The sequence below is a fragment of the Cornus florida genome, unplaced genomic scaffold, assembly GCF_030987335.1.
Source record: "Cornus florida cultivar Cherokee Brave unplaced genomic scaffold, ASM3098733v1 CherokeeBrave_3.0.0_Hap2_Chr05, whole genome shotgun sequence".
NCBI classification, from domain to species: domain Eukaryota; kingdom Viridiplantae; phylum Streptophyta; class Magnoliopsida; order Cornales; family Cornaceae; genus Cornus; species Cornus florida.
The window spans coordinates 30,283,199-30,310,438 of NW_026775575.1; the positions used below are offsets into that span (position 1 = coordinate 30,283,199).

A 27,240-nucleotide genomic window follows, 5' to 3' on the forward strand; every position below is an offset into this window, starting at 1 on the left:
AAAATGCATGATAAGTAAATATATATTTTTTCCTTGCACGATAAATAAATATTCAAAAATATTATTATTAAAAAAATTTGTAGTAAAAAGAGCTAACGTGGCGAAGGATATGAAAAAATATTCAATTCTTGTTGTGTATGAAAAATTATTCAATAATTGTGCTATCATTCATAGTTTCCGTTAGTCATGTGCCACGCATTTCCAACCAGCCAATATAAATATAAAATCAAATTAAAATCACGTATTGCAAGTATGTTTTGATAGCATTCTCCTTTCCTTCTTTCTACACGTTCCATTAGTAACATCCCAAAGCATATTTTGCTTGTGTTTAATCTTTCCCAATTAAAAATTACGTTGGAATTTTTTAGAAGTAGATTTATTGAATTGGTTCATCAATAGTGTTGGATCAGAATCCGACTCCGAGTCATTGATTCCACCATTATAGTATTATGAGTGAACAATAATGAATAATTCCTTCATATTCATAGAGATAGGGGACACAATTCACATGGATATAGTAAGTTTAGTGGTAGTTTTTAAATTTTCCCTTTCGCGGGAAGAAATGGACCCCGGAAGTACTACTAATTAATGCATGCAACCCAAGTTTGTATGCAAACCCTTTTTAGGATGTCTCAAGAGAAATTCTTGAAATTGTCTCGAAGAATTTGGCAGATTCAGCATTCTGAGAAACTAATAAAAGACATCATGGTAGCGGAGAGAGTTTGATAAGGGTCTTCGACGACACAAAAGTGTTCTAAATTCTGCCTTATTCCATGAGATCTTAGTACTGCAGCCACAACGATGCTGGGCTATGTGGTCAACTTCGGTATCTACTAAATCCAGTTGATTTTCTTCCATTTCTAAAGTCGAATTAGTAAACAAGAACTTAACTAGCCTAGGGGCACTCGAATTTTCAAATAATAATATCAAATACCAGCATATAAATCAAGAATTCATAAAACCCTCTATGAAGTCCATCCAAAAATATAATTGTAGAACATATAATTGAATGATCCTTGTGCAAATCTGCACAGTTTGAAGCACCGCTGGTGCCATTTGCATGGCAACGGAAGCGCCAATGCATAAACATGATTCATTACTCACTATTAGGAAACCATCATAACATCCAAGAGAAGACAAGTACAGAAGAAGAATACCAGAGTGCAGGAATGTCTGGGGAATTCAAGGCTCATAAAATAATGAGTTTAATTTCTTGAACAAGATTCATAAACCCAAAATGCAAGCATCAAACTTAACTCAAATCATGGTTCAAAATAGTCATTCAAACCAAAAGCCTAGGCAGAACCTTCCTCCGGCTTTACTTCATCTGGCTTTTTTGATTGCGGCAAAGGAGGAGAACCCTCTGCTCCCATCTCTGTTCTGAGGTCATTGATACTCTGCTCTAACTCATTTATGCGGCTTCCCATCTCATCAAGTACATTGCAGTTAAGGAAAAAAGGATCACCAACAATCCACATCATGTTTGTAAAGAACCAAATGGGCGCCTTGAACAAAATTTTCTCCAATTCCAAAAGGCACCGATTTGGTGCTCCCAAACGAAATGTTACTGTTTTGTACAGAAAAGCAACAATATAGCAAACTGCTAAAGATTCCAAACTTTGAGAAACCAATGATAACCTACCAGACACTAGACATGATTAACAATAGAATAAAATTTCTTTCCCAGCCAGACATCCTGGCTCAAAAGGTCAAAAATATATGGCCTCCAGATATCTAGGGTGGCCAGCAAATTTTATATTATCTAAAGATACTAGAGAGGACATTAGGCTAAAATTATGTATGTTTGTTCCCACTAGACTGATGCCCTTACCAATTAAGTACTATTTGGAGGTCATGAAAAAATCAGCTGAAAAACAAGTTTATCTATCGCAAATAGTATGTCACATATTTTGGGAGAATTGTTTTATTTCCTTTAGTTCATCCATATTTTATTGTGATTACTATAATTATTCCTATTATTAATTTTTTATAATAATAATAATAATATTGTTTTATCTACTTCATTAATGTATACTGCAGAACTTACTAACATCAAACTATTAAAACTCAAAATGCAGAAAAGGATATTCTTTGTAACAATAGAGTCCGACATTGTCTGAAATCTAGCTTGCTGCAAAATAAAAAAATTAAAAAGGGATGAAGTCAGTGATAACAATGCTCTAACGTATAATTTGAATTATACCTACCAAAAAGAAAACAAAACAAAACAAAAAAAGAAAAAGATCTGCACTGCAACTCACCATTTGCTGAAGAAGATTTTGCACCTGGAAAGGCAATGCAGAAGGGTTAGTAGTCAACATCAAGGCTTTCATATGGAAGAAACAATCAAAAATCAGAATAAAATTTCTACACCCTTTACTAGACTAATCTGGTGTTACCGTCTTGAATTAACCACAAATGTATGTGTTTTTTGTGTAAAAAATGTTAATCACTTCTCCCTATTGGATTACAAGCCAATAATCTGAAACATTACTTACTAAATAGTTGCCACTTGAGGACCCTGTTGTTGCATGTGCCTTATGGTCCCCGTTAATTGAGAGTTTGAGAGAGGTAGATTGGATGAGGATCTAACATTTGGTATATTTGCACAAAATGATTGCTCTCAAAGATTTGAACATGTGCTCTCACACTAGACAATCTGAGCATATACCCAATAGGCAATGGCCCCCAGCCATGAGAGAAGGTAACATTTGAAATTATACATACGATTCGTCTTCAAATCATCTATAACTTCCCCAATGCATCTTTGTTTCTCAAATCTCAACCATTAATGTAATAGGGTTTTATATCATTATCAAACTTCCATAGAGGAGGTAACATTTGCAATTATGCATTCCATCTGTCTTCGAAACATCTATAACTTCCCCAATGCATCTTTGTTTCTTAAATCTCATCCATGATCCATGAATGTAATAGGGTTTTATGTCATTATCAACTTTCCATAAGTCCATAGCCAATCTCCATGAAAATCATAAATCTTCAAATAAAATGTACTCACTGGAATTAAAATGAAACCACTGGATCATTTAATAAATTGAAATAGGAAGTTGTCCCATTTTTTAGCCAAAATGAAATGTTTCAGAATATGTTCGCTGGTAATCTTCAAATCCAACCGTACTCACTGGGATTAAAATAAAACCACTGGAGCATTTAATAAATTGAAACAGGAAGTTGTCCCATTTTCTAGCCAAAATGGAATGTTTCAGTGTTCACTGGTACTATCTATTTTTTATTCCACAATTATCTAATTGTTAATAATACAACAATAAATTAGGCATGCAAGGTGAGCGATCACCAATCACCCATTGGTTTGACCACACTAGGTGTTCAAATAATATGATATAAAGAACAGAGAACATCCGTTGTATGAAGCATACAAAGGCACGAACATTCCAAAATGGAATGTTTCAGAATATGTGCGCAGGTAATCTTCAAATCCAACCGTAATAATTGGAATTAAAATGAAACCACTCGAGCATTTAATAAATTGAAATAGGAAGTCCCATTTTTTTAGCCAAAATGGAATGTTCCAGAATGTGTTCGCTGGTACTATCTATTTTTTACTCAACAATTATCTAATTGTTAACAATACACAATAAATTAGGCATGCAAGGTGAGCACCCATTGGTCTGACCAACCTATGTGTTAAAATAATATGATATAAAGACTTATCAAAAAAAAAAACAAATGATATAAAGAACAGAGAATAACTATACAAAGGCATCAGCAAACTATTTACACCTTCATAAAGACTACAAAGCCATAAAATTTCTTATAAGAATTACTCACAAAAGCCGTCATATCAGCAGTGCTTTGTTTTGGATCTTCTGAATCATGTCCGTCCTGCCAGCAGAAGCAGTGACAGGATTACTGTTACATGTCACATAAAAGTACAAATACAAGCCACGTGATGGAATAAAGAACACAATTTACTATCAATTAAACTGTAACACAAAAATGAAGAAACCAACTTGACCAAACTCATGAAATTATAACACCAAACAACTGTATTTATGTTGTTCTACTTGATCATCCTCGTGTCTCTATCCATCTTTCTACCACATTGCTCACAACCTTTTTTTTGCAGGTCATTGTCCCAGGGGTACTACAAGCTATGTCCTCAAGAAAGAGAAAAGGGAACTTAATTTGTTTTCCTCTATTTCTTTAAGGCTTGAATTCAATTTGATTTTGCATGATTCTAAATCGGAAATGGTCAACTTATGTGGAAGCTTGACTATTCCTTGAGTTTTTTCCATTTCTAACAAAACATTTAAACTATGTTTTCAGTATGTGTTGATAGAAAGTTTTTGTTGCAATTGTTTTGGAGAATGTTCATATTGACTTATGGGTTCAGACCACAATTTTTGTAATCAGGACATCAAAGGGTATGCATTGTTTTAGTTATTTTCGGGAAACTGGAAGTTGAGACTTGTTTTTAGCACCGTGTTGTACTCGGTCAACCTACTCTGAGTGTAGTCTAATTGGTTGGTATGTTGTTGACAAACAAATAATCTTGAAGAGTCCTACTAAACCATTGTGATGCTTGTTGTTTGCTTTTCTCTTTATTTTCATATTACCTTCTTCCCTACCTATGAAAGCATTACCTATAAAAGCATTTAAGAGACAACCAACTAGATGTATGGAAAGTTGGAAACTCACTTTTATCTTCTATTCCCTTTTCTTTTCTTCTTTTTTTTATATGAATGGAAGATGTAATCTCCGGCAGTGAAGGTTGGATGAAGTTTGTCCGTGCGTGGAAAGTTGGAAACTCACTTTCATCTTCTATTCCCTTTTCTTTTCTTCTTTTTTTTATATGAATGGAAGATGTAATCTCCGGCAGTGAAGGTTGGATGAAGTTTGTGCGTGCGCCTGATCCTCGTATTTTAATTGCAGCCTTGTCATAAACTATCGCAGCCTCTTCAGCAGTGTCATAGGTCCCTAACCAAAGCCTAGAACGCTGGGACCGATCTCGAATCTCTGCCACCCACTTTCCCCATGGCCGCTGCCGAACGCCATGGAACTTTTCGCAATTTTTAATCAATGTTTTGTTGCAACAAGTTTGAATAGCAGTCTCAGTAACATGCTTCGTCACGCTTGTAGGACTATCCTCTTCATCGCTCGATGAGTCTGTTGCATCACCATCGGTGACAAATATGCGAACAACACGAGGCATTTCGATACTCATTTCAGCCAAGAACCGCTTGTCAGATGTAACATTCCGGTGTACTCTGTATTTGATTGGAGACGAACTGTTTAAATTATTCCCAAAAATTTCATATATATATATATATATACTCGCAATGTTACTATCATAAATCAGTAACTGTTTTAGGAACTGAATAGGCATTCAACAGAAACAAAAAAATACTGATAAATGATCGTAAATCAAGGAGGTGATTTAACAAAACCAGAAACTAGAGAGAGTGTTTGTGTGGGTGCAAAGAGTAGAAGAAGTAAAGTAGAGACTAGAGAGATAAAAGGAAGGTGAAGGGCGAGGTGTTTTAAATGAATGGAAGATGAAAGTGAGTTTCCATACATCAAGTTAGTCGTCTTTAATGCTTTAATAGGTTTAAGTGGTGTTTTAAGTAAAGAGAGTGAAGGAGGATAAAGGTAGGGAAGAAGGCAATACGAGAGCAAAGAGAAGCAAACATGCATCACAAAGGTTTATTAGAACTCTTCAAGATTAATTTAATCGTCAACAATAAACCGACCACTTACACTGCCGTCTAGCACGGCTCTTGCAGAGACAGACACTGCAAAAAAAAAAAAAATTGTCCCAACTTCCACCACCCCAAAAATGATTAAAACAATATAATAAAAAATACCATGAAAAAAACCGACTAAAATGTCCCCTTTGTTGCTTAAGAAATCCTTAAAACTGTTTCTCACACCAAAATTGCAGACTAATTATGCCCAAGATACTGCATCCTTAGTGAAACAACATCCATCGACCTAAAGAAGTAAAAATTAGCAGAAATATCATATAAATAAAACTCGGACAACGTGATATGTATCATGCAGATCAGTATTGCAGATGCTTTCAAATGAAATTTGACAAATTAATTCACATTTGAGAGGAAATCATATTTTTAGCTGAAAACTTTTGTGTATTCGTTTCAACCACACTAATACTCAAACAACTATCATAATCAGTAAGACCTAAAAAATACAGTCTAGCACAATAGTACTTCTTCAAAAACCCAGAAGATATAGCATACATGATAGGAGTCCATAGTTTCAGAACAATATCAAATCTAGACAGACAGATTTCACAAAACAGAAAGCAAAATTATAAGATTCACTGCAAGAATTGTAAACATTCTAAAAGAGCATATATATTAGGGTTTCAGAATGAAATCGAATTCTCAAAACCCTAAATTCCGAGATCAAAATCTGAAAACCCTAATCATACAAATTACTTACGTGATATAGATAGATGCATGTTATAGAAGAATTCAAACATGAACGAAGCATATGACAGAGGAAAAGGCTAACCATTCTTTGCTGGTGAATTTCTCTTGCTATCTGAACTTTCAAAAGAGCAAAAAAAATTCTCCCTCCACTATCTGCTTTGTTCTTCTCTGCAATGTGTGCAGGTAAAGAAATGACCTTTATATATTGTATGCGTATGGATTTTGAACACTTGTAGTTTTATATAATTACCGTTTTGCCATTGATGAATTAGAAGCTTTTGAGTTAACCAAAATGACTAAACTATCCATCAGATTTTTAATTGGTACGATGTAAGAATCCTCATAATTAATTGTTATCATAAGTGATTTTTTATTTTTTTTTTATTTTTTTTTTTTTGCTTGTGAGCATAGTTTAGAAAAATAATGTCTCAAACGCATCTCTTTGATGTGGTGAATTGCAAGTAATAGGTCCTTACAAAGGTCATATGTCAATTTTTAACAACGCAAAAAAATTTTAACTTAGAAGATCCTTGTATGTTATTTTATAGAGTAAAAAAAATTATTTTTTTTTTCTTATATAGATAAGATTTTTGTACTAAAGTATGCTCACAAGTCTCTTGAGGAATTAGTTTTATATATATTTAATTTTACATTAATTGTATAAGGTATTTTTTTTCAAATTCGCACGGGTACAAAGTTTATATAATTGAATTATGATAACTACATCAACTAACGACTTAATATGTGATACTTTGAGAATGTGATTATCAAATTTATTAGATTAAGTTTTTTCTTTCATTTGAATTGTTAATCATGTGGTCTTCATTTTAGTTTTCTTACATGCACAATTAATGGCATAAAATATTTATATATAATAAAATTTTGGGTAAATTGCACAGACACCTCCTGAGGTTAGGTCATATTTCAGCTAGATGAAAATTTTGGTTTTAACTTTCACTTACACCCAATCATGCGAATTGACCATTTTACCTTTAATTTTTTAATACAAAATATATGTAATCTTAAATGACAAAAGACCACCTATTCCTATCCCTATCCCACACCACCACCACCAGTTCTTGATGAAATAACTTGAGCAAATGCGCGGCCGAAATAGTCAGCGAATTGCATGAGTTGTATATCCTACTGCGATTCATAAAAAGCTTACACAAACCATGACGGAATTCAAATTTTTGAACACAACAAACACAGAATTGAATTCATATACAATTTCAAACAATAGATCACAGTCCACCAAATCAAATTGATACAATATAGAAAGAGAATCGTAAACTCACAGTTATTTCATCAACAAGAACAGAAAGATCAGAGGCATCAATATTCACCGCGGCGTTGGATACAAAAAGCTTTGGTTTCTTTGGCTTCAACTTCTTCGCCTTTGTACCGCCATTTTCAACGCCACTAAAGGCTTCTACATCATTGTCGTCTTCTACGTCGTCATCGCCATTTGATTTGACAAATCGTCGATAATGGGGAATCGATCCCTTCTATTTCTCCTGCCGCCACCGCAACCACCTCCACCACGACCTCTTTCACCACCGCCACGACTGTAGCTACCTCTCTCCATTTTCTCAAACCCTCGACGAAGGATCTATGTGTGAGGGTTTGTGACCTGTGAGAGAGGGGGTTTTTTATACGGGGGAAAAGAGAGTGGGCTGTGGGGGTAGAAAATAAGGAGGAGGAGGGAGAAGGGAGAAGGGAAAAGGGAGAAGGGAGAGAGAGGTTAAAAGGAGAGGTAGAAAGGGAAAGAGGAAGGTTCACAGAGAGGGGGGCGGTGGTGAATGAGATGGGTAGTTTGGTCACAAAAAATAATCAATATGAGGTCAAAGGGTAGTATAGTCCTTTAACACCTCAAAAGTACTCTGATTCTATCAAAAATTGACATTTGGGGTGTAAGTGAAATGCTAAACCACTAATTCAAATATAAGTGAAATGTAAAACTAAAATGTTAATATATGTGTAATATGACCTAACCGCAGAAGATGTGAGTGTAATTTATCTTAAAATTTTAATACATTCGTTTGGTTCAATTTACTTGGTGATTGGACAAAAATTTCTAATAAATGAAAGAGTTTGAATTAAAATAGCAAGAAAAAACCAAATACAAATAATGAGATATTTTAAGGTAAATAATTTCAATAAGTTATATGGACTTGGATTTATCAAATCTCAAATGTTGAAAAAACAAGGGAATATTACTTCAAATTAAAGAAATATAATTCAAACCCAAAAGCTTGGCTATTGAACCTGTGGGGATACTCTTGTCATTTGAGGTATGCATTTCAAACCAAAAGGTCGACTTTGACTTGCTCATGAAGACTCCATGGGCATTGTAGTCATTCAGCACTTGATGCCAGAGTTCAATCCCCGATTCCCCCATTTATTCAATCCCCGATTCCCCCATTTATTGTCGATTCTCGAGCGCCATTTGTATTCAAATTTCAAAATTATAGAACCTCATATGGTCAATAAAGAGGGTACTATTACTACTTGGTCCCACGGTTCAAGTTGCAAACCCTTATAGTACAAAATAAATGCAGTAAATAATACTTTTTAATAATTAAAAAAAAATCATACCTTTTACTTTTTAAAAACAAATTAGTCCTATCAATTATCAATAAAACTAATAAATCCTAATGTTGAATTAGACCACACTGAATCTCTTCTATTTAGATCCTTACTAAAAATGAAAGAAACTTTTTTTAAAATTATTCAAAATTTTATATGTACTTCAATTTTTTTTTTAATTCATTCAAGTTTAGTTAATTAAGGAATAAAGCATTCTGAATATAAATTATAATTAACTAATTTAAATTTAGTTTATTGTGCATAGAATTTACTACAATTTTAATACACACATAATTAAAAATTTTAATTTTATATCTATTGTGATAAGGTTATATATGAAAGTCCAAGTGGTTTAGAACTTAAATAGGAAAAAAAATTCAAAAGACTTAGTGGTCTTACTAAAATTTGAAAGGACTTATTTGTCTTTTAAAAGAAAGACTAAGGTGCTGTTTGATAAAATTGAAAATTATGCACTGAAAATTTTAAGTACTGAATTTTAAGCGCTGAAATTTTAAGTGCTGAATATATTAATTTAAAAAGCTGTTTGATAATGTTTTAATTTTAAGCACTGAATTCATTAAGATTGTTTATTATATACAAAAACTGAATTCTGAAAGTTGTATAGATTACATTTTTGCCCTCAATATATGGTACTCATAACAATTTTATATTTATAATATAAAAATATTAATAAAATAACCACATTAATTCACTCAATGAAATATCAATTTAACAATGAATAATAATGTCAAATAATCAAAAAAATAATTGATAAAAATTTAAAATATATGGATTTTGGATTACATAACATTTATGTGGGATATTAAAAAGGGTACTACAAAGATTAAAGAAAGTAAAATTTAAAATATATGGGTTTTGGATTACATAATATTTGTTCTGTAAGATATCGAAAAAGGTGTTACAAAGATTAAAGAAAGTAAAATTTAAAATATATTGATTTTGGATTACATAAAATTTATGTTTAGTATTGAAAAGGATGTTAAAAATTACAGAAAGTAGGTGAAAAAGAATTCTTATGTAGAAATAAAATTCTATTATATAAATACTTGGGTTAAAACAATTTGAATAGGTAACCAAAAGAGACGTGTATATAAGATAATACCTATTATTATTATTATTACTATTATTATTTTGGGAATTTGGTAAAATTATATATATTTTTAAAGTATTTGTTCTAAAAAAAAAAAAAAAAAGGTAACAACCAACCAAATATATATAGAAAAGTTTTTCAATTTTAAACAAATTGCAGAGAGAAGCATTATAAAAATCGTATAGAAAAGTCTATAAGAGGGAGAGTGATTATTGGAGGGTAGAGTAGTCATTAAAAAAATAGTTTTAAAACCTAATTACTTACCGTCTTCTGCGATAAGCGATAAGCAACTCTCTCCAGCTTAAAATTTTGACCTCTTTTAAGCAGTACTTACCATGTTAAGCGGTGTCCTAAAATTTTATCAAACACACTTATTTTTTAAAATCACTTATCGTCATCTGCATTCAGCGCTTAAATAGGAAATCAAACAGGCCCTAAGCCTAGGTTTGGTACGAAAGGAGGTGGAGGAATGGAGCAAACTTTCAATTTTTGGTAAAGAAAAACACAGAAGATGAGAATCGTGACCTTTTATAGGTAATTTTGTATATAAAAGAATTTCTGTTGAGTCCCTAAATGGGTCGTGCCTAGATGGGAGGAGTGAAATATCCCTTCTCGTCCACAAATTTTTTTCCATCCAAAAGTGGAAGAAAAATGAGAAAAATAATATTGTAAATGTTAGTTGGATAAAATAAAAAAAAAAAACTATATTACTTGTATCTAAAAATTTATTAATTTAAATAAGGGTGTAAATAGGGGTGCACACGATTCGATTCCTTACGATTCCAGTCGAAACCCGAACCGGAACCGTTCACAACAGTTCTTTAAAAATGGAACCGGAACCAGAACTATATAGGTATGAAACCGAACCGGTTCCATTCCATGGTTCTCACTGACTGTTTGCTCTTTTTTTCCTGTTGTTCCCTTCTATTACTTATTTGAAGGCTTTAAGCCTTTGAAGACAATAACACACAGAGTAGATCTACAAATTGAACACCCAACAGAAAAGATATTCCGACTATCAGGTAATCGAATAAAAAAAACTAGCAGTGCTTCAATGTGATAATAACAGCTGTATACATCGTTCTAATTAATGATTGAACATTCAAAACGAACAAAAAAAAAAAAAAGAAAAAAAATTGTCTATAGCTGCGACGAGAAGATCTGAAGATGGTGTGTGGGAGTCGGCGATGGCGATGAGAAGTCTGAGATGGTGTGTGGGTGTCAGCGATAGCCGCGATGAGAAGATCTGAAGATGAGAGGATGAGGATTGAGGATTGAGGAGTGAGGACTGAATTGACTGAGGACTTAAGGAGGACTAAAGAATGAAGTTAAGACTTGAGAGGAGGCGACCTGAGGAAGCTAGAGATGAATTGAGAGGAGGCGATAAGTCTGATGAGGTTTAGGTTTAAATTTTGTTTTTTGGTTTAGTGTGGACCACGTGGCTAGCACTAAACCACAAAACCTATATATATAATAGGTAAACAAAATAAATATATATAATAAGTAAGTAATCATATATATATACGGTTCCAGTTCTTACCGGTTCCCACGGGTCTGGAACCGGAAGCGTACACCCACGGTTCCTAATTTCAGAACCCGAACCGAAACCGAAGCCCATGGTTTTGTTCGGTTCTCATGGTTCTTTTGTGCACCCTTAGGTATAAACATAATAGTATCACTTCTTTCCTCCTTTCCACTTAGCCAACCAAAAAGAGATGTAATTTTTTCCCCCTAAATGGTTCGAATTTTATTGATACAAAAATGAAACACTATTGTACAAGAAGATAAGTGATCTAGACAAGAGATCACAAGAACAAACAAAATAATAAATCACTAGTCTTGAGCATACCCTTGATTAGAACATGGGAAAGCACAATCCAAAATTTTCAAAAACTCAGAAAATATACTGCAAGTCTATAAGAGAAACACCCAAGAAGGATATTCCTTCCATACAAGCTGCTCTACCTAAATCAACAATAGAGATTGGACCTCACCCATGAAGAATACCATTCCTATGATTCCATGAACTCCAGATGATGTCTGTGAGAAAGCATTTTTGAACCTTAGTCTTCAAATTACGCTATTCAGAATTGAAAATGAACCGGGTAATAACATCGTTTAAAGAAGACAATCTCAGCAGTTAGCTCCTCCGATTTACATAAATCAATAAACCACTGCCACACTTGTCTAGCATAACTGCAGGACCAAAATAGATGGTCATTTGAGTGCTCTCTTCTATAGCAGTTATAATATGTAGAGATGAGGGTAAAGCCTTGTCTTATTGGATTTTTGTAGGACTTATTTGCATGCTGTAACATTAAAACAACAAAAATAGAGTCTCTAGGTCGGCTGCCATTCCATACTAGAGAGTACTAAGGAACATTGGTGTCATGATGTTTTTTAAAGCTGAACTAACCATTGTCCCACCCCAACTTATCTGAAGCTACCAAATTACTGCCCTTATTTAGACAATTTAAAATCTCATCAAGTTAAGAGGAAGGTACAAAACCACCTAATATCCTCTCCCAACACACCAAGTGTATCATCATGATTAAATCCAACTATAATAGTTCTCAAACCAAATCTCTACTGCAAAGATGTTCCATCACACCAGTGATCAAAGAACAAGCTCAAAGGTGAACCATCTGAAGCTACCAAATTGCTGCCCCTATTTAGACAATTTAAAACCGAGGGAGGTACAAACCACCCAGTATCTTGTCTCAGCATACTAAGTGTATCATCATGATTAAATCCAGCATTAAGAGCTGTCAAACCATATATCTACTGCAAAGATGCTCCATTACACCAAGGATCAAAAAACAAGCTCAAAGATGAACCATCATTTATCTTAAAATTCATATGAGGTAATATAAACTCTGTGACTGAAAGAATGCTTTTCCAAACTGCTGAGTAAGAGGTTTTGCTAACCATGTTCCAAAAATGGTGCCTCTTCAAGTATTTATCTCCGAACCATCGAACCCACAGTGCTTATTTGAGATACAGAAAGTCCCATAATAACACACATTTACTGGCTGCAGTAACACTTTAAAGAAATCTGTCCCAAAACCTAATTCCCTCTTAGGCAATGTGACTTTCTCCTAACTTAGAAGGGGATTAACTTTCTGGTCTGGGTTGCCAGATCATAAGAATTATTTTACTTTCTTCTCAATATAATTTTGTACCCTAACAGGAATTGAAAACATAGCAGACCATAAATAGTAATATGAGGTGATCACAGACTTTACTAATTCAACCCTACCTACAAGTGACAAATTGAAATAGTTCCAGGTAGACAGTTTTGTATTAATTTTTATCCACCGAAGGAGCACAATAAACATGTGTATTTCTCTTCTCTGCTAGTGGTAAACCTAAGCAAGTGACTGGAAAAGAGTCTATAGAAAAGTTCAAGATATTTTGTATCCCTCTTTACCTTTTCACAGACCTAGAGAAAAATAATTCACTCTTAGTCACCTTTAAGCCTGAAAGATTGTAGAACTGCTATACAAAAGTTTGAAGATGTCTAGCATTTGGAATAAATGTTTTTAAGATCACAAACAAGTCATCAACCAAAAAAAAAAGATATGAGAAATCTAGGAATTGGAATTCTGAACAGCATAACAAAACTGTAATTGACCTACTTGAAGAACCCTCTGGATCATATATGAGAAGTAATCAATAACTAAGCAAAAGAGCAATGGAGATAGTGGATACCCCTTCCTAATGCCTAATCCATCTTACCAAATGAAGTAAAAACAAATGAGAAATGAAAATTCATTAATCTACCTTCATTGGTTTTGGGGGGGGAAGGGGTATCACAATTTCTGGTCTATCTATAGAGGATGTTTTATTTTTCTCCTAGTCATTAGACTGCTAGACTAGTGTTTTGCTTGTTGTGGTCATATAAGTTTGACACTAGAAGAGAAATTGTTGGGGCAACTTGATTTTGGTCATAAAAGATCTACTCTTTACTGATTTGGCTTAACCCTTTTTGTTACAAGAAAGTTTGATCAAGCTCTTAAGTGAAGTCATTTTTGGGATGTCACCTCGTAACCTCAAAGAGTTGTGTAGTATGCTGGTCAAGTCCCCAAGGCGGCTAAGAGCATGAAATGTCGTTCTCTACTTATACAATATTAAGGGTTTGCCTTGTGTATAGTGATCAGAATATTATGGGTCGCATTGATAGAGTGTTTGGGAACCTTGGCTTGATGTTAAGTTAATCTGCGAGGATAATTTCAACTAAGAAGAAATACAGAGAGAGCACTTTCTGACCAAGAATTGTAAAGAAGTGGCATAAGCATAGTAATTTTGATCAAGATCATCATATATAGTCAAAGCAACTTCGTAGTCCATGGGTACATAGGGCATTGTTGAGAACTTTTTTACATAATCACGAATCGTGCTCTCGCTCTTGTGAACACTGATCATAAATGGCAAAAGCTGGCAACGGGGATTAGGTGTGTGTGTGTGTGTTGAGCATAAGCTCTCAAACAACTTAAAAGGTAATAATTACTGCAGATGGACTTCTTTATTGTTAGGGGTTTTTTTTTTTTGCTTTATTTTTTTTATTTTTTTTTTCTTTTTAAACGGGATTTAGACACATAGAACATGATTGCAATAATACCAGGGGCGGAGGGAGGGGTGGGCCAGGAGTAGGGATGGCAAAATACCCCGCCCTATCTAGTGATGCTCTATTTATTCGAAAAATATTTAGTGAAGGAGGCATTATGTCACATTTATGAAATTGAGCAATAGACTCTTCCATGACATCTTTGGGTGTCATTTACCCCTAATTGTCAAGCCCCAAAAATTCTAACACAAGAACCCTTGCCTTATACTAAAATATGCTATGTGGCTCACATAATTTATCCACAATAATTCATGATTAAAACGTTAAGAATAAATTTTATTTAAAAATCCATTAATCCAAAGGAGATCTATTACATCCATCAATGTACTAAGTGAATCTTATTACAAAATGTTTTGCCAAGAAACAATAATAAAATCAATATAAGGAAAAATTGGAAAATCTCCATCTCCCATTGAGCCTCCTTTGCAAGATAAATCCATGTGTACCTGAAAGTGATAAAGGGGTAAGCTCACATGCTCAATAAGAAATTACTAAACACTATCATCGTTTAGTAAGTCAATCCTTACTTATATTCTGTAAATATATACATCTATAAGTGACCACGAAATATCTATAAATCATCAACCTAATTATTAATTAAATTGACTCAACAATACAACTATGATGTCCTTCAATATCATTAGCTTAAATTGAGAACTTCTAACCCATTTAAAAATAAATTACTAAAATTTCACTTACCTCACATGAGCTCCTAGCTCCCGTCAACCTGTTTGAGTTCTATTGCCATTACCTCACATGAGCCACTGGCTCCATTCTAATTAAATAGTGTGAATTGCATAGTCTCGTACTACCAACTACACACATATGGCTGGGTTGGACGTCTACTTGCCCTAATGGCCCCGACCACGTCCACATTCTAAGAGCACATTTTGCCTAAAGGTCATAACAAAAGGGTAATTTACTCCCGTAGACAGTCCCTGACTGCGCTCAACAAACTCATCATTGAGTAAGTCCCAGACTACCGCTCCAACTAGTTTAATCACTTCAGTTAAATACTAATACATTTAAATAATTCTAACTCATACTATCATGAGTTTATCAAACACTTTAATTAATAAATAAATAAATACCAACATACCAGCACCAACTAACAATCCTAATTACAGTAAGTTGTAAACCTATACTCTAAATTTCAACCTCAATATCACTCAAATTGTTCAGCCATTAACTGAACTCACCTTCCTCAATACCGATTCATATCCTATTCTGCCAAAATTTATTCTCCTCCACTCCGTACCCAATTGACAAAACATACAATATATATATATATATATAAAATACTCTATAAACAAGTGAACCCAAAACCGACCTTCTGTAAACAAAACAACCACAAAAGACGAAATATTCATATAAGCACTCCCTATGACGCACACCAAAAGAATTTTGGTTAAATGAATCTTCTACTGGGTCCCGCCACCATCAATACCCATATTTCATTTTTTCCAATTCATCTAACAATGTATATATATCATTCATGTGCAAGATTTTTGGCAAAACAAAACTCATATTGGCCCGCCACCACCATTACCATTTTCTTTTCTTTTTCTTTTTCTTTTTCTTTTATCTTTTTTCTTTCCTTTATTTAAACTAACATTAAAAGACAAAATAGCAATAATCCCAAAATCAATTATTAGAAATTTGAACTAAACCGAAACTCTAATTAACTAGGTATTTTGCACTGGTATGCGTGAACCTTTAATAGCAGATATCACCTCACTTCTAGAATGACTTCTGTCTCCAACAATAAATGTGTATACTTTGTCTTTCACCAATCATGATTAAATAATCAGTTTTGACAACAAAAAGAAATAATGAAATAAATATAAATTCTAATCAATCAGTAGCTTCTTGTATAATCTCTATCTCTCTAATTAAAAATAATTATCCTGAGTTCCACAGTTAAATCATGCATAATAATCTAACAATTAATACATAAATAAATACAGAGTTACAAGTAAGAATTAACTTGCCTGCAAATGAAATCTACTTAAGCTTCTTCGTTTATTTGAAATGATCGTGTAGAATTCACAGAATAGTATCGTAGGTATGTCAATGTAGGTAATGCAATGCTGATACAACTAAGTCTAGATATATAACTAGTGGTTGAGTTCAATAAGGACTCTTTAAAATTCAAACTAAACTGATAGCCTTGTATCTCTCTTAAAAGATATGGTAAACCTCCTATCTCTCATAATTCCACATAGATAATATGTAGATAAAAACATGAATTCATAAATATATATATATATATATAGTGTGTTACATTCTACCCTACTTAATTGAAATTTCGTCCTCGAAATTTACATGCCTTTATTCAATGTCTCGAGACGTCTTCTCAGAATCCTCTTTAAGATCATCCACTTCAATTTTCATTTCCGTAAAAGGAACTAGGTTAGCATTGTGTCCGTAAAATGGAGGTCAATCTCATACATAAGCAACCTTTCTCGATTTGTACTTTGGGATAACACCTATTGGAATAGAACTTTTGATATCCATTCCTGCCTTTTGAGTTCTCCCTCGCACATGAGCCAATAAATTATCCTTTTGCTTCTGTTGGTCCTCATTAATTTTCTTTCTAGTCATCCTGATTATTTTAAGTAATCACTTATAAAATAATGACAACCATTCATTAATAATCAATGAATTTACAAGATTTATAAATCCAAATTTATTATGTCAAATGCTACGAACAACCCAAATGTTTAGAGAAAATAATGTTTAACAACCATTAATAAGTAACCCTAAACCTCTACTTTATTCATATGCCAAAAGCTAAAGAGATAAATAAATAAATAAATAATAATAATAATAAATTCCCACTTCTTCATTCATAATATCTTCCTCCTACTTCTACGGTTCCGTTTCACCTGTCTCAGAATTCTTATGTGGCTTTGGACAAAACCTTACCATATGTCCGCCCTCCAAACAATTATAACATTTTCCCAGAATTTATATTGCTCCTATCCGGTTTTTGTTGGCCCCACTAATTTGATTTGTCTAGAACCTTTAATTCTTTGTCACTTCCATTTCTGGTCATTTTGTTCATCTCTTGTACCCCATTGGAAATGTTGGAATTGATCACTCTTACTTCCTTGAGCTTCTTAGAAAGTACCCTTTCCTTTTTCCTTTTTTTTTTTTTTTTTTTTTTTTTTTTTTTTTTTTGGATGATTATTGCTCCTTTTTCTTTTGAAAAATATTATTGTTATTTTCTTTAATTGCCATGGCACATTCTATAACTTTTGCATAGGTGTCACACCTATGTCTGACTACCAATCTTTTGACATAAGAGATCAGACCCCACTCAAACTTTCGAATCCTGCGTTCCTCATTAGCTACTATGTGAGGAGCAAATCGAGAGAGTTCCGTAAACTTTGTCTCATAGTTACTAACCATCATTGTGTTGCTCTGTTCTAATTCCATGAATTCAATCACCTTCTTTTCTCTCACGGATAGTGGAAAATGTTTTTCATGGAACCGTATCTTAAATTCTTCCCAAGTCATAGCGGTTATGTCTACAGTAGTCCTAGTCATGGTCTGCCACCATTGGCATGCCTCACCCGACAAGAAAAATGCAGCTATCATCCTTTTATGCACTTCAGTACAGTCTATCATCTCAAAATATTTTTCCACATCATCGATCCATTTTTCAGCATCAAGTGGATCGGAAGCTCTAACGAACTCAATAACTTTTAATTTGCGTATGGCCCTTGTGTATGTAGTCATGGGAACTTGTTCCGCATTAGGATTCGGCATTTAAAGTGCGTCATCCATCTGAGCCACGCCGCGGCTTACCCCGCCCTAACCAGCGCCTCCTTGACCTCTACCTCTAGCAGGGTCATCCTCGGCATCTACCAGCTCCAGACATCCTATATAATGAAGAATGATATAATCATTATTCTTAAAGATTAATCATAGCTAAGATGGAGCATGCTACTTGGTGTGGTCATCGATGTACAACAAAATTTGTGCAAAATAGTGTGGCCAAGTTTTAAATTTATAAATGCCACTACTACCTCTAACTAAAAATATCGCTAGGGTGAGTAGGGATCGTCCCAAGGGATTGTGGGTGCACTAGCAATGGAAACAATATATAGGTTAGTAAGTCGAGTGATCAAAAGTGGATTGTTTGGTTGATTAGACTACAAACTAAACTAAACAAGTTCAATGTAAAATAAGTAATTTAAATGAAATTTAGAGAAAACAAGAGAGTGAGGTCTTAGGGTCTAGAGGTCACCACTAAATATCACCATTCTAGACATTCAATATATAATTAATAAGGGGAAACATGTAGTGTGTAATTAATTGTTTCAACAAGCATGGATGACTAATTAAGTATATATTGTCTAAGCAACCTAGTAAATAATACAATACATCAAACTAAGCCATTAATCATTCCTTTAAGCTCACAATCCAAACATATCACATGGTTAGAGAATAATACTACTTGCATTTATAAGCATGAAATATCAAACAACAAGCATGGATTGTCCTCCTATCTAACAACTAAGGTAACTACATTACAACTAAGCTAAGGGTATGAAAATTAAATTAAATAAACTAAGGGAGAGGCACAATCCATCAAGACATGAGTATAAACTATCAAAAAAAACCACAATAATATTCTATTAAGCACTATGCTTTGACAATCTCTAGATCCATAGCATCAACACATATAAACATGCATCAATAACACAAAAATTAGAGATAAATACATGAACATCTATTCTAACATCCATAGACATATGGATAGATGAAATGATCAATTGAAAGTATTAAACCACACGAATCATTGAATAAACAAGATTCATATATAAAATAAGTGTCAAGATTACAACACAAATCCCCTCAAAATACAAAGCATTAGAGGCTAGAAGGCATGCTTAGGGCTAACTTTAGCCCCAAGAAAATGTTTAGCCACTAATTGAAGTAGCCATCCAACCCTCAAGGGCTATCTCCATGGTAGGAATGACCTCCTTCTTGATGGAAACCCTAGAAGAATGGAAGAACTCTCAAGAATGTATCTCTAACCTCTCCTCATCTTTCTTCTTCCTCTTTAAGAATGTTTCTAAGTATATGTGTAAAAAGTAGCTCAAATCTTTATATAGGTAGCTCAAGTGTCACACCCAATGGTCTGGACTCGTGCACAAGGGCTTCACCAATGATTGCACCATGAGACAACTTTTAATGAGCTGAAACTTATTTTTTTTCAGACTTGAGGAGGTTCGATCGATCGATCTTAGGTGAGATCCATCAAATGCTGCAGAGATCGATCATCCTTGGCGGCACCTTTTTGAATAAAGACAAATCTATGAGATATTTTGGGATATTTTAGGAAAGAGACAAAAGTGGTAGGTGAGGTGGTAGGTGAGGATAAGATCATGCAATTTCGATCGATCGAATGAATGTTGGATCGATCAAAGAAGATGGAATCTTTTGGATAAGAACAAGGGCTTGGATCCATCTTGAAATGTCTAGATCGATTTTGCTCTGATCTATCGAATGAATGTTGAGATCGATCGAACTTGTTGTTTTCCACACTCTGCTTCCACTTTGCTTCTTTCTTTCATCCAGCTTGAGTTAGCTTCTTTAATGCTCTTATTTGGCTAAATTAGCTTATTTTTGGGATAAACACCTGAAAAGGGCAATAACATGAAATTAATCTAAGAAGGAAAAATAAGATAGATAAATGTCCTATAATACCTAAGCTTAAGGGGTTTAAATGCGCATTTTTCAGCGCTCAAATCAACTAGGTCAATGACTCCCAAACCGGACGGCTTTAGGGCATTAGGCGTTTAAACACCCCTAAGGACTTACAAGCTCAAATCAACTAGGCTACAAATCAAAACAACCTCCATCTAATCATTTCCCACTTCTCACCTTTTGGGAGAAGTCCTCACTTTTTTATTTCTTTTGCAACTTTTTATTTATTTTTATTTTTTATTATTTTATTTTTTTAATAGCATTTAATTATTAACCTAAAGTTTGAGCCTAGAATTTGTGTGACAGCCCCAGTTTTTCAACCCGGTGCGTCAGTGATGAACCGAAAGATGACCCGAAAACGGACTCGAAATGCGGAAGCAAAAGACAAAAAAATGGTCTCTAGAGATACAACATGGCTCTAAGACGCCAATTTGACCCTCAACGAGGTCACGGAACCCAAAGGAATCAAATGTGGAAGTAACGTTTCAAAAACGAACAAGAATGAACCTAGGGGCAAAAACGTCATTTCAAGCTTAAAAGTGGGTGCTACCGAGCACACCATTGGAAAGACAACGAAAAATCAATGAACTTAGACTCAAAAATCACTTGATTTGGAGTCCAGATGAAGAAGATGTGGCTAACAAAAGAAACAGGGGCAAAACGGTCAAAATAGTCAACCCATGACCATCTAACCGGTTACTAAGCCTTCCTAACCGGTTAGGAGACCAAAAAACACGACCAAGACACTGCCTCAAGTCATCTAACCGGTTACCAAACCCCTTCTAACCGGTTACATGTGAAGAGGGCAGTAAGGTGCAACCCAAAAACCTGGCAACAGGGGTTTTTCCAGAAAAAATGGGATTTTGAGGCCTTAGATGACATCTTTTGGAAAAACACAAAGAAGAAACCCCCCTCAAAATTGAGTTTTCTACGTGACTTTTTAGAAAAATTGAAAAATACACACTATGAAATTCCCAAAATTCCCTCCCAAGAAAACTGGTCCAGAGGGTCCAAAAAGCTGCTAAATGGAAAAACAGAAGCTGAACTTTGCAATCGATTTCCAATACCAAGATGACATTTTTTGGAAAAACACGAAAAAGAAACCCCCCCTAAAATCACATTTTCTAATTGGCCACATGAAGAATAGAATTTATTTCCCAAAGAAAATGTTCAAAATACCCTTAGGTCAGATTATGCAACAAAAGTGTAAAATGAGTCCGTAAGAGGCTCATTTTACCAAAGAAGAAGCTTTGCCCGAAAACGACCATGCATGCAAATGTAACTTACCTAATAAGATGTGTTACAATGGTCCATGGCTTAAAAATATGGCGGATACAAAATATGACCCCCTAACGGCCAAAATGCCAAAAATGAAGTCTGGAATGAAAACTTGGAATCCAAAATTTTGAAATGACTTCAAAATACTGGTTGGCCTTTGGCCACACCTCATACATGTTAAATGAATTCTAGATAATGAATTTCATACACGATACACGCTCCGGTGCAAAATAGCATATTAAAACGCATGAATTTTAATATAATCTCATTAAAGGCAAAAATCAACATCCATGACATAAATGTGATTTTAAAAGAAGTTTGGCCCTTGGCCTCATGTCATATACATAAAATAAGAATCAAAAGTGTGCTCAGGCACACATTACAAGTTTAGAATCAAATATACAAATTTGACAAAAAAGACTACAATTGGCATTCCGAGCCAACTTTCACAAAATGAAAATCTTCAAGTCCACAAGTCATCCAAGCATAATGAGAGTCTCAACTTTAATTCTTGTACCTGAAATATGCCCCAGTATCATAGGGGTGAGTAACATAAAGCTACTCGTAGGAAATGAGCATGCATCGACCTACGTTTTACAAGTTTGCATGATTTAATTATTGGGGTTCATTCCACCTAACGTCTATGTCAAAGGTGAGACTCAAGGAGCATCCTAGCTACCTAAGATCATTTCTAGCATCAATCACCTCATTCATGTAATTTTAGCAACATAGGGTCATGTTTACACAAAGCAACAACATAGGAACATGCTTACACAAAATAACAACATATAGATTCTCAAGGTTATCAACTTGAAGTCTAAAATGCAACATCAACTAAATATAACAATTTAGCATAATTAGAATATCTAATACCACACATCAAGACATAGATTATCTAGGTTATCAACTAGAAATCTAAAAGTGTGAAATCAACTAAATATAGCAATTTAGTATGGATGTACTTAACAACATCAAAATCGCCAATAGCCAAAACCACAAGTCAACAAGGTAAACATGATTGTCAACTTGGAATTGAATGCGAAAACAAAAAGTGGAAGACTTGGACATCATGCTCGGAATTCTGCCGAGACCTCAATGGTTATTCCGGGCACTAACCTGCAGGGAAGACCACCTTAAGTGCACACTATCTCAATGACTTAGAGGACTTACGTCCCCGTACTAGAGCCAAACCCTAGCCATCTCAACTCAACAATGTCCCAAGATTCCAAAATAAGCCAAATAAGTTCACAACTTATACATATTACTACTACATAGTAACAAGTTAGCAATATAACTCTCAATTGTGCATAATAAGCATTTCATATTCATAATGCTATGAAGTCACAAGCTAACAATATATTCATATTAGAAACATACTCTCATGAATATAACTTTAACAACAATGCTCGTCAATGCATATAACACAATCAAGTGAATACATCACAAGTCTAAATCCATGCTCTTAAAATAGAAGCAACTTCTAAAACATGATTAAATCCATGGATAAACAAGATAAAATTTAATTACATCAAAATAATTAAACTCTCTAGATTTCAAATCATTTCCAATTAGCCCCAATTTAATATATGTTAATAGACATATCATGGTCATTACATATATTCACACAAAAGCTTAATTAGGCCCATGAAACCACAAAAAATAGATTTTTATTTAATTCTCTTGATTAAAGCATCTAGATTTTCAACTCAACCAAATACTCTCAAATTAAAGTATGTTAACAAACAAGTCAAAACTTAATTTAGAAGCATAATACAACTTAATTTCATGCAAGGTACGGTCATGAACTTTAATCTTTCACAAAAGATAAATATTGATTAAAAAGTGTAATTCTTATTTAATTAATCCCAATTTAATATATATTAACCAACATATTAAAACAGAGTTTCTACCATGCCACAATTCAAATCCAAATTTCTCATCATTATGAAAATTAAATCCTATACAAAGAATTAAATATTTCAAATTTCCTAGATTTGATACAAGGCATGCATATAAGTTGTATAAACATGAAAAACACACAATACAACACATATAAAATTCTAAAACATTCCCTACCTCCATTTGAGATGAAATCTCAAATCCCCACCAAAATAAATCGGCTCCGAATCCAACGAAACTCCTAGGTTTTGTCGGGGACAACACCACGAACATTAATCCCAAGGAAGCCCCATCAAAAACATAACTTGACTTCAAACCCGAACTCAAGAAATGGCCAAAATGAGATTCCAATCGGTTGGAATCGAAGGCCTCACCAACACGAACATAAAACACTAAGGCATGATAACTTTTTATTGAAAGGAAAAAGCTCAAAAGAGGAGAGAGAAGATGGCAGTCATGGGAGGAGCTTGGACCATTCGTGAGAGAGGAGAGAGAGAGAAAAATCTGATTTTTCATCTACTAACCCCCTATTTATAGAAAAACTCAAAAAGTGCCCCGAACGGGCCCCGCCGGGTCCGAAAAAGTGTAATTTGAGCAGACACGCTCAAACGGCAAAACTCCATGAACGAAAAAGATTTAAAATGAGAAAATATGAATAACGGAAGAAACAACATCAAAAACTGAGTCCCGAACAGAGAGTTATGCCCTAAACAAGTTTGGCGCAAACCGGGGCCAGAAACCTTGAAACTGGAAAACATCGCCTAAGAGGAAATTCTAAGAGTCCACGACTCGACGAAATGTGAAAATGAATCCTGTACGAGGATCCAGGCTCAAAACAAGGCATTGAGCAATAACTTTCATTAATTACAGAATGGCCCCTCCAAAAAGTGAAAACTGTGAAACTGCCCCAGAATGAAAATATCTTCCAAAAGATATTTTCTTAGATACCCCTGAAATAAAATATCTTCAAAAGATATTTATGAAAAACACCCCAAGAAAAAAAAAAATTTCAAAGAACTTTGCATTTATGCTCCTATGGGCACCGGGAGCAACTAGAGTACTTTCTCACGAAAGTAAAGATACGTATCTCATGGAAACCACTGAGAATGAAGATACGTGAAGTCAAAACCAACTCCGAACACAAGAAGTGTGGTTACGCAAACAAAGTGCCAAACGGGAAAAAGATAAAATAGGGAAAAGACAAAAAGTGAAAAGTGTCGAAAAACGAAAAATGCGGAATTGATTCGGTCCTCAAAGGAAGTTGTCAATTCACAGAAAAGAGTCTCGGAAATCACTCCAGAGCACTCAAGACGACACTAATCGACAAGAAACCAAACTCAGAAGGGAAAAGACAATGGAAAAAATTTATCCGAAAAATCCTAGTCATTACAGTTTGGGCCCTCCACCTTTCGGCGCGAGAAATTCAATGCTTGATAAGGCTAGAATCCCGGCTACTCATTAAAAAGGGTTTGTTATCCACCTTTATCAAAATGAAAGCTTTCAATGCACTACTAGCCCAATTGAGATATAACCAATTCAATAATCAATAAAGCATGTACCCCACAAATGAATGCTAGTGTACACCTGTGCTAGTGTAGAATCCTAGAGTGAATCTTAAAACAATCACAAAATTAGGATGATATGGACCACAAGTGCAAGCAAGATATCAATCTTTCGAAAAATTTACTCGTAAATGGCATCCACAAGGCATACAAGGAGTATTGGACTCTTAAGTCAAGTAATTTTTAAATTTCAAGCAATATAGTCCTCAAAAGATCAAATTCATGGCTAACATGGATCTCCAATCTCAATCATGCATTTAAAGCTCAATTTTAAGTAGAATGCAACAAAGATACCTTACCCCCAAACTTAAACTGCACATTGTCCTCAATATGCAATGAGAACAACAGAAAAGATGGAAAGAGTATACCGTGGTGGCGAAAGCATGAAGCCTGGCGATGATCTAATATGAAAAGGGTCTCCCCCAAACTTAGAATTAACAACCTATTTGAATAACTACACTAGCAAACTCACATCAAATATCAAATGGGATAAGATAAGTAAATCAAGCATTTTAAGACAATATAACACTAGAGGCAAGAGAGATATGGGATCAAGTCCTAGCAAAAACATGAAAGTATGCATGATTACTCATAAGGGCACAATGGTAGAAAGTTGTTCTATTTTTTTTTTATTTTTTTTAAGAAACATGCGAAGAAAAATGAAAAATGCAAGTAATATACAAAATGGGTGCTAAGTTTAACGTCTTTAGCTAGACGGAATGCTGCTTTGAAAGATCGATTTTTTTTTTTTCTATTTTTTTTTAAGATTATGAAGCATCAGATCGATTGAACTTAGATTGATCGAGAATAGGTGAAATCCTGCAGACATCATCGAATGATGGGACAGAGAGCTGAAATATGCAGGGTTTCAAAAATTTTCTAAGTATAGAACTTCGATCGATCCAAGAGAAACCGGATCAATTTTGGAATTCTCAGATCGATCGAGCATGAAGTTCGCACGATGGGACAGAGAGCTGAAATATGCAGGAAATCCTCGCACGATGGGACAGAGAGCTGAAATATGCAGGAAATCCTCGCACGATGGGACAGAGAGCTGATTGGATGCAGATATGGGTGTTCGATCGATCGAACTTACTTTGAGATTGATCGAACTGGCAAAGTATGTAGGAAATTGAGCTTTCTCTTGAAACCAATGAATACATCACTATATCTCTTCGTAGATTGGATCTACCAAAAGGGCAGCTTCCATATGCCTTTGAAAAACTTGTCCCTCAATATAGGGTTTCAACCTTTGCCCATTTACCTTGAATGTGTTGCCATTTTTTTAACTTTGAATTTCAACCGCCCTATGAGGCGCAACAGAAATGATTTCATAAGGACCTTCCCATTTGGTTCGCAACTTTCCGGGGAAGAGTTTTAATCTAGAATTGAAAAGCCAAGCTTTTTGACCAGGCTCAAAAGATTTCTTCCTAATGTGTTTGTCATGAAAAGCTTTGGTCATATCTTTGTAGAGTTTGGCATTGTCATAAGCATTGTGCCTCAACTCTTCCAACTCATTCAATTTGTGCCTCAACTCTTCCAACTCATTCAATTTGGAGTAACCGGTTCTCTCCGGCTTTGTCAAGGTCAAGATTGAGCTTTTTAATTGCCCACATAGCCTTGTGTTCTAGCTCAACCGGAAGATGGCAAGGCTTTCCATAAACAAGTCTATAAGGAGACATGCCGATAGAAGTCTTATATACCATTCGGTAAGCCCACAAAGCATCATTTAACTTAAGCGACCAATCCTTTCGAGTTGTATTAACCGTTTTTTCAAGAATATGTTTGATTTCCCAATTTGAAACTTCTACTTGCCCACTTGTTTGAGGATGATAGGGAGTGGCGAATTTATGAGTGACGGAGTACTTAAGAAATAATTGTTTTAAGAATTGATTGCAAAAATGCTTTCATCCATCACTAATCATGGCTCTTGGCATACCAAAACAAGTGAATATGTTGGATTTAATGAATTGCACAACCACGGAGTGGTCATTGGTTTTGGTAGCACAAGCCTCCACC

The 27,240-nt window shown here is 34.5% G+C and overlaps 1 protein-coding gene across 2 annotated transcripts; it reads right to left on the minus strand.

Annotated features, from left to right (window-relative positions):
• Positions 1–968: 968 nt before the first annotated feature.
• On the minus strand, positions 969–6,632 carry LOC132306229 (heat shock factor-binding protein-like). 2 transcript variants are annotated; one of them, XM_059803552.1, is made up of 5 exons: positions 6,517–6,632; positions 3,811–3,864; positions 2,262–2,285; positions 2,089–2,131; positions 969–1,435 (listed from the first exon to the last, which is right to left on the minus strand). In XM_059803552.1, exons 1-5 carry the CDS (start codon positions 6,517–6,519, stop codon positions 1,296–1,298), a joined length of 264 nt encoding a protein of 87 aa, XP_059659535.1. In that variant the 5' UTR covers positions 6,520–6,632; the 3' UTR covers positions 969–1,295. The 2 variants fall into 2 exon arrangements, with proteins under 2 accessions (XP_059659535.1, XP_059659534.1); XM_059803551.1 differs by having other exon boundaries at positions 6,445–6,625.
• Positions 6,633–27,240: the final 20,608 nt, after the last annotated feature.

Bases quoted from the DNA above. Each gene is read 5' to 3' on its own strand.
- LOC132306229 (XM_059803551.1), bottom strand. From the start codon at position 6,519: ATGGTTAGCCTTTTCCTCTGTCATATGCTTCGTTCATGTTTGAATTCT. The intron at 2,132-2,261 runs GTGAGTTGCAGT...TTTATTTTGCAG, and splicing joins AAAATCTTCTTCAGCAAATG to CAAGCTAGATTTCAGACAAT. The intron at 1,436-2,088 runs ATATCCTTTTCT...ACTGCAATGTAC, and splicing joins GGACTCTATTGTTACAAAGA to TTGATGAGATGGGAAGCCGC.